The 16,301-nt window shown below is 38.6% G+C and overlaps 1 protein-coding gene across 1 annotated transcript; it reads right to left on the minus strand.

The window, feature by feature from the left end:
* Positions 1-1,215: 1,215 nt before the first annotated feature.
* TMEM167A (transmembrane protein 167A) lies at positions 1,216-15,196 on the minus strand. Its single transcript, XM_074166890.1, has 4 exons — positions 15,152-15,196; positions 11,554-11,663; positions 6,060-6,094; positions 1,216-2,427 (listed from the first exon to the last, which is right to left on the minus strand). Exons 1-4 carry the CDS (start codon positions 15,194-15,196, stop codon positions 2,357-2,359), a joined length of 261 nt encoding a protein of 86 aa, XP_074022991.1. The 3' UTR covers positions 1,216-2,356.
* Positions 15,197-16,301: the final 1,105 nt, after the last annotated feature.

Consider the following 16,301-nt stretch of genomic DNA (forward strand, 5'->3'; position numbering starts at 1 on the left):
CCTCAGAGCCAAAACTTTGAAAAAAAAGAACTCCTCCTGAGGCAAAGACCTGCCTAAAGCAGTCATTTCAAAACAACTGAAATTTGTCACAGTTTAAAGATCCTGTTTTCAGATGCTTCTACTAGAGGCATGTGTTGAGTGGGCTCACCACAGATGACCCTTATCTCTGCCTACAATCATTTCCAATCCTTGGATACAACCTGGTGCTGCTGAACCTACACATTGCCAGCAGCTGCTGAGAAATGTGCCATTCACTATGCTGCTGAAGTAGCACTGCTGAGCAGCCAGGCATCTAGTAAAAGTCATATAAAGTGGAAAATAAAAAAAAATGCCAAACTAGCAAGTACCCATCAACGACCTGCATTTAGGACAAAACGGAGATCTGATGTGCAAGAAATAATTTTGAAGTTTGAACAACAAATGCTGCACCGCAAGAGGCCTGTTTGTCTCAACATCTTCAATGATAAAATGCTGTGAACAGGAAAGGCTGTTGCAATACAATGCCTTCCTGTCAATAGTTTTCAGATTCTCGGAACTAAAAATTTTCTTAGGTTATTTCACTGGTTTTCCTAGTCACAGCTAACCATAACAAATTATGAGGAACTACTCCGATAACTAGAACAGCTTTACATGAGTTGGAAATGTGTGAATATCACACAAACACCCTTATTTATAATAAAGGCCCATAAATATTAAAGCCTAGAATTGCTTAATACAAAACACTATCAGATGATTCTTTGCGTATTTTGGACATGTATCCACCCAACAGTCAAAACCCAAGACTCCTTAGGAATTTCCCTGCCCCAAGTCTAGGAATAGCACCTTTGAAATCCAGAAATTAGTTACTTTGATGCTATGTTTGGAGCAGCATCCACATTTAAAATTAGAGAAATAGGTTTTGCCTCTGCCCAGATCTCCTGCACAGTTTAAGGCTTCTATGTGTGCACAATACAGTCACCCTCACACAGCTGTGTACTCCTCTGAATCTGCCTGGTTCACAGCCAGGGGTATTTATTTGGCCTAAACCGGAGGTATCTATTTTTCCTAGCTCCGGATTAGAGAAGTTTTGGACGAGTACTTCTGATGGTGATTTAGATATGCAGCTATATGTGAGATAATACAAAGGTAGTAACTAATAATTGCTTTTTTTTCTAAATGCAGGGTAATCTGGATCTATCAAACAAGTTTTTCAAACAATAATGACAACAGTTACATACCTTTCAGTGTGTTTATTGCCAGCTTAGCTCTTTTTGATCACAGACCTTTTCAGAACAACAAAAAGTACTGCTGACAGACAGCTCTCTGAAGCAGTCAATATGAAGTCATGTAGTTGTCTGGTGTAAACACACTTGTCAGTCACTATTAAAATAAATTATTAGATTACTGAAAGTTTGCAAAATTATAGAATAAATGCTGACGGAAAGTATTACTGAAGGTAATCTAATCTTTATTAATAGTGCATGTAATCTAATTTAGTTGTTTTCTTCAACCTTTAAAATATTGGGACATGTAACTTCCTTATCTGCATATTCCTAAGCAGCTAAGTGTTCACTTAGCTGATTTAGCAACCTTGCATTACATGCAACAGCAGCAGAGCCTTTAGAATCCTCTTCTCACAATATTGAAAAAACTGGGGAATGATTTACCTGAGACCTAGATCTCTAAAAATGAATACATACGATATTTTACAGAGAGTAGTACATGTTCTGAAATCCCACATTTGTGCTGTCTCAGCAGCTAGTCAGACATCACTGCAATTATGGTCCCTGCCTTTATTCATATCTTAACAATAAAAATATTGATAAATTATTTGAGGAATTACCAGTTAAGAAAACAAAAGCTGAATGCAACTTAGGCCAGAGGCCATATTTTTAGTATGCAAGTATAGCTATCACAAAATGAGACAGTAAGAAATGAAAATACTTTCATAAACATATCCTAGAGTCACAATGTTCTTTATTTTTACAAGAGTGGTCTTATTGCTATTGCTAGATTTATCACTATTAATTTTCATTAAATAGGTCTATCAAACAAAAAATTAAAAAGCTCTTTCAACTGCATGGTGTAAAAAAAAGCTCCCCTGGAACTCAGATACACTGCAGACACCCTTTCAAGACTTACATCAGCAGTGTCAGTACTGACTTGACATTAATAAGTATATAATCTGGAGTTGGTTACTTTATGATCACTAATACTGTACAGGATGGTCCGTTTGCAGGAGTGGTGTGTGTCCACTAAGAGACAGGCTACCCGACATGCCAGAGGAGACTTGATGACACTTTCCCATCTCTTCCTGCCAGAAGTTCTTCCATGCTCTGCTGTTTGGTAGTGGGGCGCAGGGGACACTCTCCAGTCGCTACTGTACAAAGAGAATGCTGAAGGCCATCACGACACAGCACACAGCCACGTAAGGGCTCTTCCGCTCACCTGAGAGGAGGGGGAAAAAAAACCAAACCAAACAAGAATTCAGGCATGACTAAACAGATCTAGGCTGCTCCTAGCCTAAGATGGTAATTATTTTATTGCACATGCAAATTAATCATAGAATCATAGAATCATCTAGGTTGAAAGGGACCTTTAAGATCATCTAGTCCAACCATCAACCTAACTCTGATAAAAAAAATAGAAGAAAACCATACAAAAAACCACCCTGCATTACTAAACAATGTCTCTAAACACTATGTCAACCCGTCTTCTGAAAACCTCCAGGGATGGTGCCTCCACCACTTCCCTGGGCAGCCCATTCCAGTGCTTGATAACCCTTGAATATTAAACATTTCTGCATTTCTAGCTGGAGAAATACTATTACAACTACAGTTCTGTATTGAGGATCTTCCTCAATACGTGAGAGTGGGAAAACTAAGATGCAGGATAAGATATACTGCTACATGAAGATAGAGTTGCAGCTGTTTGCTGTAAGCAGAGGTCAGTAGGTGAACGTAAGGACTTGTATCTTACTATAAACCATCTTCTCTGAGATGCAGTTTCCAGCAAAACATTTAAAAAAAAAAAAAAAAAAAGAATATATTGCTGCTATCTCTTAGTGCGAAAGAGGCAGGCACTGTAAAGCTGACCAAGACACCAAATCTTTATTGGCTCTGTTCCCAGTCCTGGCTAAAGGCTATCGCTGCTCAAAAGCTGTTCCATGTCAGCTGAGGTGTACCTCGATGCTGTCTGGCCGTGACAGCTGCTATATGCAGTTTGTATCCTCTATGCATGCTATCGTGTAGGAGCCTGCTAACTGGCTGGGGAGCTCACAGCAGCCCAGGCATGGCCAGATGCCTGTCTTTTTTCTTTGCTGGAGAGACGTAACACTGTTAGCACGTGGAGAGGGTCTGGTCCACAGATTTTCAGGTTAGTGATAAAAATGGTCAACAGATTACAGAAGTTGCACAGACAACTCTATTTCTGAACTCTTTCGAACTAGTGCTACCGTTTTCCAGGGCAGACCATGCATGAAAATTAAGTTTACTCCATTAACAGACTTATATTTGGTGGCAAAGGCAATCAAGAAAGACCTATTCCCACCCATTTGCTCCCAAACGAAATGTTACAGATGCCTCTTGTTCACTAAATTAAGTATGAAAAAAAGTGATTCTTAGGTAGACAAGTGTAACACAATCCGGGGAATATTGGTAATGTTAATCAGACTGCTACCTATTTACATGGGTGCTTCTTCCACTTAATTAGCCAAGCATTTTTAGTCTTCTAGTTAAGCATTACTCTTCATGAATCCACAAACTTCTCTCTGGAAAGCAGAGTCACCTACACTGGATAGTAATTCCACCGTACACAACTGTCAGGAAGCAGTAACACAGCAATGACCCTTTAAAGTGAGAAGATTCCTGCTTTTATGCGTTCAGAAGCGTAAGGACAGAGCTGGAGCTGTTTGCTTTAAACAAACTTCAATTTCCTTTACCTGTGCGAGGTCTTTTGTCTAACTATAAACCATCTTTTCTGAGACGCAGTTTTCAGAGGAATATTAAACAAAAAAAAACCTGCCAAGACTTCCAAGTCGAGCATTCAGGTGTAATCCTCAGGAAAAAAGAAGTCTCTTTTACTAGCAGGACTTTCAAATACAGGAGGAACAAACTTTCCACAGCAAAAGAAAAATAAAATACTTGTAGTGACGCCTCCCATAAGCAGGAGTGCCTGCCACAGTGACAGTACAAGATGTTGTCATGATCTGGCATATATTTAATTAAACTTCAAATAACTGAATGAATTAATGTCTGCAGTTTCACATCTGTTTAAAATAAATTTTTGAGGAAGTCCACCTCCTACAGTTTAGAGTATTACAATTTTCATATGGGTTATACTTCCCTGCTCTTAATTTTCATAAAAGAGAAATCACCATGTGGCAGGATTAAACATAATTTTGCACAACTTTGTAAATATGTAACCACTTGCTGGTTATTAAAATCTTATGCACATGTGAAAAGGTTGTTCAAACATACTGGGCAAGTTAAACGTAAAGGAAGCCAGCAGGCATTTTCATTTTTGAAAGCCTACACTTTCTACATGCCTTTGTGATTAACAAAAATAAAATGATAGGCATCATCTTCAAAGCCCATTTCCCATACTGAGGATATGGTACTGATACATAAGGAAACATACAGAAGGAATGTTCAGACGCTACCTTCTCATCTGTCAGTCTAAAAGAAAGTCAAATTGGACTACTCTAGATGTAAGTTGAAGAGAAATGAGTGTTTTACATGAAAAGGAGAAAAGGAAGCAGTTCAGTACAGGGCACAAGGGTGCATGCGTTACCTGGGATGCAGCAAACGCAAACATGCTAATGTTACCACGACAGGAAAGCAAGATTATGTTCCAGATGAACTGCAAGTTGACAGGCACCTCACACAACCTCTTGTGTGCTCTTTCAAACTGTTTGTGTGCATAGCTAATAGAAAAAATATGCACTTACTTAATGAAAAAGAAGATGGTAAAGTAAGGTGCTCTGCTCAACCTCGAACAAACCTTAATGTACCTGAATTTTTACATTTATTTTTGCTGGTATAGCTCAAAATTCATTTCTGACAGCTGCCACCTTGCCATTATCTTTCAATTACAATACGAAAATTGGTTCTGTAATGTCTATTATCTAAATAGGACAATCTCTGCAATCATTTTAACAACAGGTCTTCACAAAAAAATAGTTTTTGCATCAATGCTTTTTGACATACTAAAAGGAAAAAAAAAGTATGTCATGTCCCTTTCAAAGCCTGAGAATGCAGAAAAGGGAACCATACATTTTTCCTTTAGGTTCAATGACAAGTAGGAAGACCTAGAATTACAAGTTCAATGTTTCTGCTCTGCATTAACAATGCAATTTGAAGAACATTGTTTTGATGATGGATTTGTAATTTTTAAAAATTCTTGCATATACCTTAATGCTAAGTCTGAACTTAGTCTAAGTTGACTTAGACTGCATATTCCCATTAACTTCTCTAAATAAATTCAGAATAAGGATTAAAATAAACATAAATTTCAGTGTTATGGGCAAATGTCTAAAACCAGATAAACTGATCAGCCTGTATATAAATGCCACTTGGACATCAACAGCTTTGTGTAATTCAAAAGTGTACAGAAGCTAACTAAAGAAAGGAGAGACAAAAGACATCTGTGATTAAATAGAACCTCACTGCATTATAAATTCCATGTTGTTTTAATACTTTAAGGTAAATATCTGGCTTTTGTCACTAGTCCATTAGAATTTCAAATAGACTGCAGTTTATAAGGAAACACTAATTTCTTTGTATGTTAGTAAGAAATATGCTCTTGGTTATTTCATGTAGTAAAAAGTGCAGAAGATTTTTGCAAATATAGCATCACATACATGAACTGACATTGGAAAATGCAGGCTTCCATGATGCTAAGTAAGACAGTCATACCCTGTCCCCACGCCCCCTTGATTATATGCCATGGAAGTAAAACCTGCATTTTTTAAGACAATTTATGAGGACGGGTTTCATTGCTACATGGAAACATTATTCTAATAAATAATCCATACTCTAGAAAAAGCACTGGTCTTAAAGATTTCAAAGAAAAAAAATTACCAATCCTGGCGCATTTCCAGAATATTCCCAACAGGCTGTAAAGATAAAAGAAATTCATTAGGCTCTTGGTTTAATAAAATAATTTTAGTCAACTGATTTTCTTTCTTCTATGCTAGACTAACCCAAATTAACAGTAGTTTGTCAACTTGACACTCTTACTGACATCAGAAAACACCAGATACCTGCACAGAGGAGTACAGGCTATGAACTGAACAAGCGGCAAAGTTCTGTCTAAGTCTAGCGAGGCTTTTTGCATGCAAGTAAAACAAACATACATTTACTCAGTCTGTGTGCCAGAACTAAAGTTTTCATCAGAATTCTACATTCTACATTGAAGTAACCCAGACAGAAAATTATGTAAAGAAAAAAAAACAACTAGAAAAATACTGGAATAAGAAATACCAACAGGCCTCCACGTCATTGTATATGGGAAACTTTTTATGTTAAGATTTGAAGAAAGTTTTCCTGCAGGTATGAGAGATGATAAACCTGAGTACTTTAAATTTAATGCACCTCCTTTGTATTTCCCTTAGCAACAGTAGATAAAAATGCCTTTTCTAGCAGAGCGTACTCATAGGTGTAACCTAATATAGGATACTTGCGTTGAAATAAGTAACAAAACAATATTTCAGCTTTGTTTTTGCTCTTTTACCAAGGTTTACCTTGCTCATGTCTCTCTTACGCTGCTTGCCCAGGAAATTAATTCTCAAAAGTGAAATAACAAAGGAGAAAAGCAGGATTCAACTATTCAGGGATGTACAAGCGTGTATGCCACAAATTTACAATTTCTCTGTGTAATTAAAATAATCTCATACTGTCTGCTCAAGATGAACAAGAGCAGGGACTGCTTTAGAATCTGAGGAGGAAGAGGGGTAGAATACTGAAGCGTCAGTAACACTGAGTACTGAACCAGAAGACAGCTTTTAACCTTTCAAATGTTGGTCAAAACTTTGCTGAAAACTTGTCTACAGGAAGGTTTCCTTCATACTATATGACTTGTTGCAATGCAGTAAAAACATCTGGATTCAACTGTATTGTCTATTTATAGATTTATGGACTAAAAAATACCTAATTATTTTTCCTCCTTCTCCTGATATGTTTATCAGCAGTAACTTCAGCCTACGTTATTTGTGGGGTTGTATCTACTACCTGCTGTGATGGCAGCTCTCCAAGTGCTTTCCCACAGTGCTCTGAACCCATACCCACAATGGTTTGATTATCTGTCTTCCCCCATTCTTAAGCTCTGGCAATTGCCTATTTTTTTCCTGGTTAAATGCACACAGGTAGTTTTGGGCCACTTGCTCCTGCATACTTCAGCAGTATCCTGAATACATACCTTACACTTTTTAGAAAAGAATTTCTGTGCTGCTACTTCATATCTTCTGGCCTCTTTTATGGTCTTAGTTTACTTCAGCATCTCTCCCTCTGTCCATTTAGGAGCCTCCCCTTTATTTCCGAAACAAAGGTCCGGTGCTGGGCAGGTGTTCCAAGAAGCATCAAGTGACCGAGGTTTTCAAATTCAAAGTGAAATTCTTTTTAACTGATGTACCTGTTGCTGACCAAGTGAACAGCATTCCAGCATTTTCATTTTTAGAAAATGGGCTTTTTCATTTGTACATTAGATCATTTTACCTCAAGCCAAAAGTATTTCTGAATAGCAAGAGCTCATTTTTTCTGCTTTTATATAGCTCCACAAGCAGAAGTAATAATCCCTGTATATGGTATATGTATACCATCACATTTTTCCAGGCTAAGAGGTTGTACAGTAAGTAACCTGGAGACATGTATGCACTTTTTGCAGGATGTATGCAGGTCAAAAGGCATTCATGTGTAAACCTTATACAGCAAAATACACAGCCCCATAGTACTGTCTGGATGGCACTTAAGGCTCTCAAACTGCTGTTACCCTCTGTAAAGTTAAGATTTACAGATTGCGTGCAACCAACAGAAAAACTTCCACAGCCCAGCTTCTCACATTACAAACTCTCAAAAACTTGCCCAGAAACTCCGAGAAATAAAACATTACAGTCCTTCTCGTATGCACATTTGAAGAATCTGACCTGGGAAAAAGAACATTAACTCTTTCAGACGGTCCACAAACCTGTTGAATTTGCCCCTCACCAAGGGTATTTCTTTGCCTTGTCAGGGTTTTTTCAACCGTGTGTAACAATGTACAGTTATAACTGAAGTACTGTATATTGTTCCTAGCCCTGGAAAAATAATCCTTATTGGGGAAAATAGGAATTTTCCTTTCTGATGTGGGAGGTACAAAACACTTAGAATATGGGTTTCATCTGCTACCCTTAACTGCAGTTAACAATTTAGGAACTTAAAGCCACTGACATGAGGACTGACAAGCCTTCCAACAGATGACAACAGTACCTTTTTAGGAGGCTTGTGCTTCTATTGGAACATCTGTTTATGCACATAGCTTGCAGCTGAGCAAAAGCAAATTTAAATCTGGACCTTCTAAACAGCTATAAACACAGTCCCTGGATGAAGTGGGGAGCTGACATTAGAAGAAAAGCCTGTGCAGGCCTCCTGCTCTCCTGAATTTTTCCATTACTGTTCATCTCAGATCCACCAATATGCACCTTTTCAAGTCAAAACCTCTTTGATTATTACTTAAAGGATGCTGCCTTGAATGAAATCTGCTCCAAAATAAGTCCTCCTGAAGCAACTACTCAAAGTAATTCCACTGTTCCTTATTCTCCCCTTCATGTTCATCCTCATCCTTGTTTTGATGCAGGTGAAACGTGTCAGCCTGGTTTGCATTCCTGCTGTTTTCTGGCAGTCACGACTCAAATGTGCATGGTTATCTGGATAACAAAAAACTGGAAGAAATGAAACCCAGTAAGATGAGAAAGGTCTAGGGGGGCTTTAGACTTTGGCTGCTAAACCAGGAATGCTGCAAAAGGCAGCTGCCATGTGTTTGCCAGGACAACCCCACTACCACTGCGGGAGGGAGAGAGAGAGATACCCCACTGCAAAGCTTATGGCAAGTCAAAGGAAATCTCTGCCGCACAAAAGCTAACACATCTTTCTGGTTAGCAGGGAGGAGAGAATCATGTTGTGGTACACATTCTCCTCTGGTTAGCATGAAACAGTAAATCACCACTTGCTTTCCCAACCTTAAATGCTATTGCTCAGGACAAAGCACATGGAAACACTCAAGACGCATCAGGGTAAATGAAGGTTTAAAACTCTGGCTTGGTAGGAAAAGACACATTTTGGCAGAAGTCAATGGGATGAAATACAGTGTTATGAGGATGGGTGACATCACTTTGCAACACAGTCTCTCAACCAACAGAAACGTGTTTCTTTACTTACTATCAACAGATTTAAATCTTCACCAAAGTTACCACTCACTTGGTCAGAAATATAGTGAATAACTATCAACATTTCTCCTGTCACTTTAATATTTTATTGCTACTTGTTAATGCTATTAATTTGGAGCAGGAATAACGAAGTAAGAACATCTCTGTGGTAAAATGAAATATCACTAGAATTTATTTTATCCAGTATGTCTAGACATTTCCATTTGAGCATGGAATATGTTAGTGAAGAGAGACAGGGGTTTAACAGCATATGAGCTCCACGTAAACATCTACCATTCAGGAAACAAATTTCTTTGCTTCCAGGCCAGCGTTTTATTCTCCAGTACAAAGTAGTCTACATACGTATATATAAAACAAAAATAAAATAGTATGTCCAACATCTATATAAATACAAACCTACAGATCAAACGCCCCACTCCTCCACAGTGTCAGCACCCTTTGAAAACATTTTATGAAGAGAGTTCTATTGTACTCCAGACAGATTTGCCTCAAGAATAAACAGAGTAGCTCCAGATTAAAGGAAATACTCCTTGCCAAGAACAGCACTAAAATTTTAATCAGTAAAATAAATATTCTTACTTCTTACTGTGTATAACTCATTGACTATTGTGTTATCTTCCATTAGCAGACACCCAAATTCCCCCCAACTCGCCCCCAAGTCCTTCATGAAGTCATCCTTTCTTTCCATCTTTACTTTTATCAAAAGAAATCTCTCATGTCAGTGGCAACCTCATGGCCTCATATGAAAGGACACAAGAATTTTCATGTTAGAACTCCAAATCAAAAACAGTGAGTGTACTCTGGGTATCTTACACCATTAGAAGAAAACTTGTGTGATAAAATAGTAATTCTGAGGTTAATTACAAAAAAGGTTTTCAGACAAACACTCAAGGATCTTGGTGACAAGACTCTATTTCAAACTTGAGACTTTTTCTGAAAATAAAATGCAGAAGTGACAGAAGATACTTAGGGAAAAAAACATTTTCTTTAACAGCAAATGATCTAATGGAAAAAGTGCACAAGTCAAACACCCAGTGCCCAAAAGCCTGTCTGTTTTTCCAGCTAGAACATTACCAGTTAGAATTACCTCCTACTTCTATAAATACCATCTCCTTTGTATTAACCTTAGGTGACAGTCTTACTGAAATACTGCGGACGGCCTCAGTGGTTTCTTGGTCAAAACTGCCCTATCGTTACTTTAAAACCACAGCATTTAAATCACAGTTCTGCACACTGCTGATTGCATGATCCAGTCATGTTCTTCATAGCACAAAGATAACCAAGCCAAAAGGTGAATGGGTTCTAACACTGTTAAGTGAAGCACGGATTTGGCTCCGTGGCTGTCCCCATTTCCCACCACCCCACAAATTGTGCTGCCAAGCAGGGCGGAGAAGAACTGGTAACAGCAGTATTGGCTCTGCAACATTAAGCACATTCCAGGAGAACGTGGAATGCGGAACACAAAGGAGAAAAACACTGGTCACCTAGGAAGATGTGCTTTAGGAAGCACGTCTCTCTTCAGTGTGAGATGAAGTCATAGCGACCAAGAGACAAAAAAAAAAAGAAAAAAAGTGTCAGCTTTTCTACAAGCTTTCAAAAAATTTCCTTAAGTTCCTTAAGAAATAAAAAAAAAAAATATTTAAAGAGTCCACAGATAGGGATAGTGTTGCTTATTTTAAAAAATAGTTTGAATTTTTTTTTAGATATAGACTGAACAGTTTTGCTGAAGCTGTTTCAAACTTGTACTTCCAAAACCCCCATTCTGAAAACAAAAAGACAGCTTCTGCTGTTAATGTTTTTTTATCAAGAATTAAAAATAATTACAGCAATAGTTGCATGTAGAAAAATGTTTTCTGTCGCTCAGCTATATCTTTAATAAGCCTCTAATGAGAAAGTTGCAAGTCTAGAAAATAACTAATAAAACAAAATTAGCTGCCTTTGTTAGTTAATAAACTCTTATTAAAAAATTGCAACTAGTGCTTGCAAATACCTTATTGCCTTCTGTTGTAAAGTATAAAATGAAGATTTTTATCTTTAAAGAGACATTTTTCAAAATAGGATTTGTATTATCACACATCATTAGAAGATACTAAGAGTAAAGCATTGCAGTTAAAACCAAACAGCTTGTTTACTTTTAAAATGATGAGACTACATACCCAGTTTTATTTTTGTCCAGTAAGCTGGGAGCCAAGGATCTGATGTAGGCACAGGTACATATGAGGAGCAAGATTACAGTCAGCAGACTCTGAAAGTTGAAGATGGCAGACTACGGAAGGAAATCAGAAAAGAAAAATTACTTCTTTGCAGTACAAAACTTCTCTCACTACATATGCTGGAGAAAATAAGTGATCCCCTAGACAACACCGACTAAGAACAAAAATTAAACCTACAGTGCCAGTGAGCCAGAAACTTTTTTAACAGCCTGCTGCACACAATGGTGGAAGAATAGAGTTTTTCCTTCTCAAGCCATCCCAAGGAGGGTAAAGAAATAGCAGGCAAAGGTGTTCCCTCTTGGCCAAGACTAAGTGTAACTGTGGTTTGCATCAATAGAGCATGGTGGTGGTGGTGAAGGTGAAGAGTACTTGACAACTAAACCAGAGGCAGCCAAGACAGAGAATAACAAGTAATATGTAGGAGGATTGTTAATATACTGCTTTATGAAGACTACACCCAAAATTCAACAGATTTGTAGAAATACATGGAGTTAAACCCACAATACACTAAAGATAGTGGATTAATTTTATTTTGAAATAATTTTTTTATTTTAAAAATTTAAAAACATCTTTACTATAAATTAATTTTTTAGAAGTCCTAACTATGGAAAATGCTGGACAAATGAAGGAATTTCCTGAGGATCGAGAAGTAAAAATACACAGTTTGACAGTCAAACTAATCTGCCTAGTGGCAATAAGAAGAAACAATACTTGAGAAACTGCTACAATACCTGGCTATTTGCTGAAGTTTAAAATATCAGTAAAATGCAGTAAGTGCATCTCACAAGCATTTTTTTTAAAACTAAAGTCTGAGCCTTGTGCGGCCAACATGTTCTTTTCAATTGTTAACTTATAAGCAACTACCACTGCTTACGTGAAGCAATCTTTTCCAGAAGTATAAACAACACTTTTCCCAAAGTGTAAACTCAGAAGCTCAGAGACTACAGAGACTGCTGTATCTCCACAAACAAGTACAAAATCTGGAAGGAAGATGGTCGATACTGATTTTCAGCAAGTGCCAGACCACCATTCCAATAAATAATGTTCTAGCAACATTTAAAATCTTTCCCCAATAGGTTCATTATTTTTAATAGAAATATCTGCCTACTAGTCCTTGTGATCTGTAGCTTCTAATAATTAGTCCCAAATCTGAGACTTGGGTTATTCTTATGAAGTGAAAATAATCCAGCTGCATGAAGCTGAAGTTTCATTGTTTAGTGTTCTGTTTGTTTCTTTTTTTCCACTTAGCATGTCTCAACTGACATTTTGTTCAACTTAACAGCACCAGGTAGTATACTAAGTAATTGCTTACTTCAAACAGCCTTATGTTCTCTTTCCTCCCTCATTTGCAAATCCTATTTAGTCTGAACTCCAAAAAAAAAGGCAAAGCAAATACAATGAATTCACCCTTCACTATGGAGTTCTGACGAACTGGTGTCTAAATATCTCATATTTTTTCATACTGCTCAACCCAGAAGGCGGAGTAGAGGTACTTAATTATGTGTAAATACTTAGCACTTATGAAGGGATATTACATTAGAGTTTCCTTCTTCAAGCAGAAGTCGGTGGAATTTCAGAGCACAACAGAGCTCCCATTTCCATAACCTGAGGCACATTTCTGTTGATCTATGTACACCTGCTTCCTATGTCACAATATTCTAATGTTTTGAAGCTCTGATAATCAAGCTTCTCTACATGGTTAAGGAGAATTATAAAAGGAAATCACAATACTTGAGTTCAGCATTGCACTAACAGCAAATTAAGAGCACAAAATGAGAAGCTCTAGTAGAAACAAAGCCATTAGAATGTTCGCTTCTGATTCTGAGACCTAAAACCTCGTAACAAAAAAAAAAACACCACCCAAAAATTCCCTAAGCGTATGTAGAATCATAGAATCATCTAGGTTGGAAGGGACCTTCAAGATCATCTAGTCCAACCATCAACCTAACTCTGACAAAAAAACCCACATCACTAAACAATGTCTCCCAGCACCATGTCAACCCGTCTTTTGAACACGTCCAGGGATGGTGCCTCAACCACTTCCCTGGGCAGCCCATTCCAATGCTTAATAACCCTTTCAGTGTAAAAATTCTTCCTAATATCCAACCTGAACCTTCCCTGGTGCAACTTGAGGCCGTTTCCTCTAGTCCTGTCACCTGTGACTTGGGAGAAAAGACTGACCCCAGCCTCTCTACACCCTCCTTTCAGGTAGTTGTAGAGAGCAATAAGTCCCCCCTCAGCCTCCTTTTCTCCAGGCTGAACAACCCCAGCTCTCTCAGCCGCTCCTAAGACTCGTGCTCCAGACCCCTCACCAGCTTTGCTGCCCTTCTGTAAGTTGCCCTAAGTCTTCGTTGCCCTTCTAGAAGTTTCCATCATGACACAATACTGGAACATGCATACAACTGCCACCCTGACCACATGCATTAGATAAACTAATTTAAATGTCTAAGTTAACGGGGTGCAACAGGCCACCTGTGGGTGTGGAGCTATCCATTAAGAAGGAAGAGCATAGAAAGGCTCAAAGAGCAACCGAACAACTCTGCCTCCGCAGCCTGCATGAGAGGTTTCAGCACCCTCGAAGGCATCACCCAAAGCCAGCCCTCAGCCCCTCAAGGTAAGGCTACCTGCTTTTCTCCTGGGGCCACAGCATTTGCTCCATCATGTTTAGTTTAGCATTTTAGCTTAGCTAGCTGAGTCATCATTTCCGCTCTACTGTGTCGTAAATAATGGACAGATTGTTCACAAAAAACAAGCTGGCCATCCTTATCAGTAGACTCTTGCCTTTGTAATAGGCACAAGCTTTTGCCAGCTTCAGAAACCAGGAAACTCTCTATTTCCCCGCAGAGGCAACTCTTACGCCCTGCAAGAGCCAGCGTCTCCTGGCTCCTGTGGGTCTAGGAACGCGACGGGGCCGGATCCAGGAGTGTCTGCCTCTCAGCAAAGCCAGATACTCCCTATCAACTGATTAATTCGATCAGTCCTCCGGGAGAGACAGCTGCTCTCGACATCTCACAGCCCGGTGCCTGACAGAGCTCAGTTCCCATGAATTCTCCAGCAGCTGCTTCCCAAGGAGGCTGGCGGTGTCGGGTACTTCCACATCAGAAAATGGCACAAGGGCACACTTGCTTCCTCTTAAGCAGGGACTGTAAATGTATACTCATGAAATGTGTTATTAGTCAGTATATAATTGTTCTTTGTTGGGCTCTTCATGTGCTTCTCCAGATATGTGCATAGGGCATCGCTGTAATTACAGATGCCATTCCACTGAAATGTGCTCTGAATTACATATTTAGATATACAGACACTTTAAAAGGACAGCCATGTGTGTTTTAAAATTTGTTTAAAACTCTAAACTGGAAATGAAAATTTACTTCTGAAGTAGACGGCTTCACATTTCACATCTGAAGTAATTCTTATGGCCCAGCTGAATTTACGGAAAAGGCCAACTTAACTTCCAGCTGCCTGAACTAATGTAATTAAAAGCTGCTCTAAGAGTCATACATTACTCGGAATCCTTTTAAAAAATACTGCATCCACGTACCAAGCCATTTGGAAAATGTCGTAATGTAGGTGGGTTGCAGTTCATTCGGTTAAAGTAGGTTCCTCTGATCCAAAAGCAATTAACTGGAATTTTTCAAATGTGTTGGCTGGCTTAATGTAGAACTGTGAGCCTTACTCCCATTGTAAAGAAGTTTCAGCACATGGAGAAACTGATGGTATCTTTTAGACTGTGTCCACACGCTGCTGAAAAGACAATTAACTTCCCAAGACTTAGACTGCAAACGCAAAAAAGAACAAGCACTGGTATTTTATTCTTGCTTTAGACAGTGCGAGCTGTGGCTTTAATTATACATGCTGAAATTATCTACATCTGCATTTGGCACATTTCTGACATGGTGGAAACACCTTAGTAGTTAGTTAAGTAATTACACTTTCCCCCAACTCCCTCTCCTGCGTGCTGTCTCCAGGCAGTTGCGAAGCACTATCACATCACCTGCAGCACTAATGAGGTATTGTATTCAGCAGAACTTGCAAGAGCAAGTTTTTCATAAGTCTTTAGAAATTTAAGACCGTGGATTTTAGCTTTGAGAGCTACATGCCCAAAGGCTCTTTTAAATCCTTCACAAAATTAGACCTTAAAAAAAGGCCTTAATATTATTTCCCTGATCATATCATATCTTAGTAAAAATAATTCCATATAACACACCGCAGAAATAGAGAATGAATACTCTTGGAAGTTTTCTTGTGTTCAGATTAGCAGTGGTGGCATGTATTAGAAACATGTGAATTTATGGTATTTAGAAGACAAACATTACAGCTAGAGACACCTGAAGGTATTCTCATCTGAGTCCACATCTGAACAGCATAGCTGGTCAGCACAGGGGCCACTGGGGCAAAACAGGGAGTTATATATAAGGGAAGGAAGAGTCTCCATTGCCTCTGGAAGTTGCCATCTATGAGTCTGCTACAACATAGGAGCAAGAGATGGTACATCAGCTACTTTTTCTGGGGTGAGGAGAGAGGGAAGGAGCTTGCAGATGGAGTAAAAAAGAAATCTACGGAATAATACATGTTAATTTAAGTATTTAATATACTTTAGTAAGTGTTGATTTAGAGTGAAACATTTCCTACGTGTCTGAGAAAGGGAATCCCGATGGGCCGTAACATTTCAAGAGCCCCTGTCAACCTGA

Source organism: Numenius arquata, chromosome Z (assembly GCF_964106895.1).
Source record: "Numenius arquata chromosome Z, bNumArq3.hap1.1, whole genome shotgun sequence".
Classification (NCBI taxonomy): Eukaryota; Metazoa; Chordata; class Aves; order Charadriiformes; family Scolopacidae; genus Numenius; species Numenius arquata.

Coding starts and splice junctions, on each gene's coding strand:
- TMEM167A (XM_074166890.1), bottom strand. CDS start 15,196: ATGAACTGCAACCCACCTACATTACGACATTTTCCAAATGGCTTG. Junction 6,095..11,553: donor CTGGACAAAAATAAAACTGG/GTATGTAGTCTC, acceptor TTATCTTTACAG/CCTGTTGGGAATATTCTGGA. Junction 2,428..6,059: donor CTGGAAATGCGCCAGGATTG/GTAATTTTTTTT, acceptor CCCTCCTCTCAG/GTGAGCGGAAGAGCCCTTAC.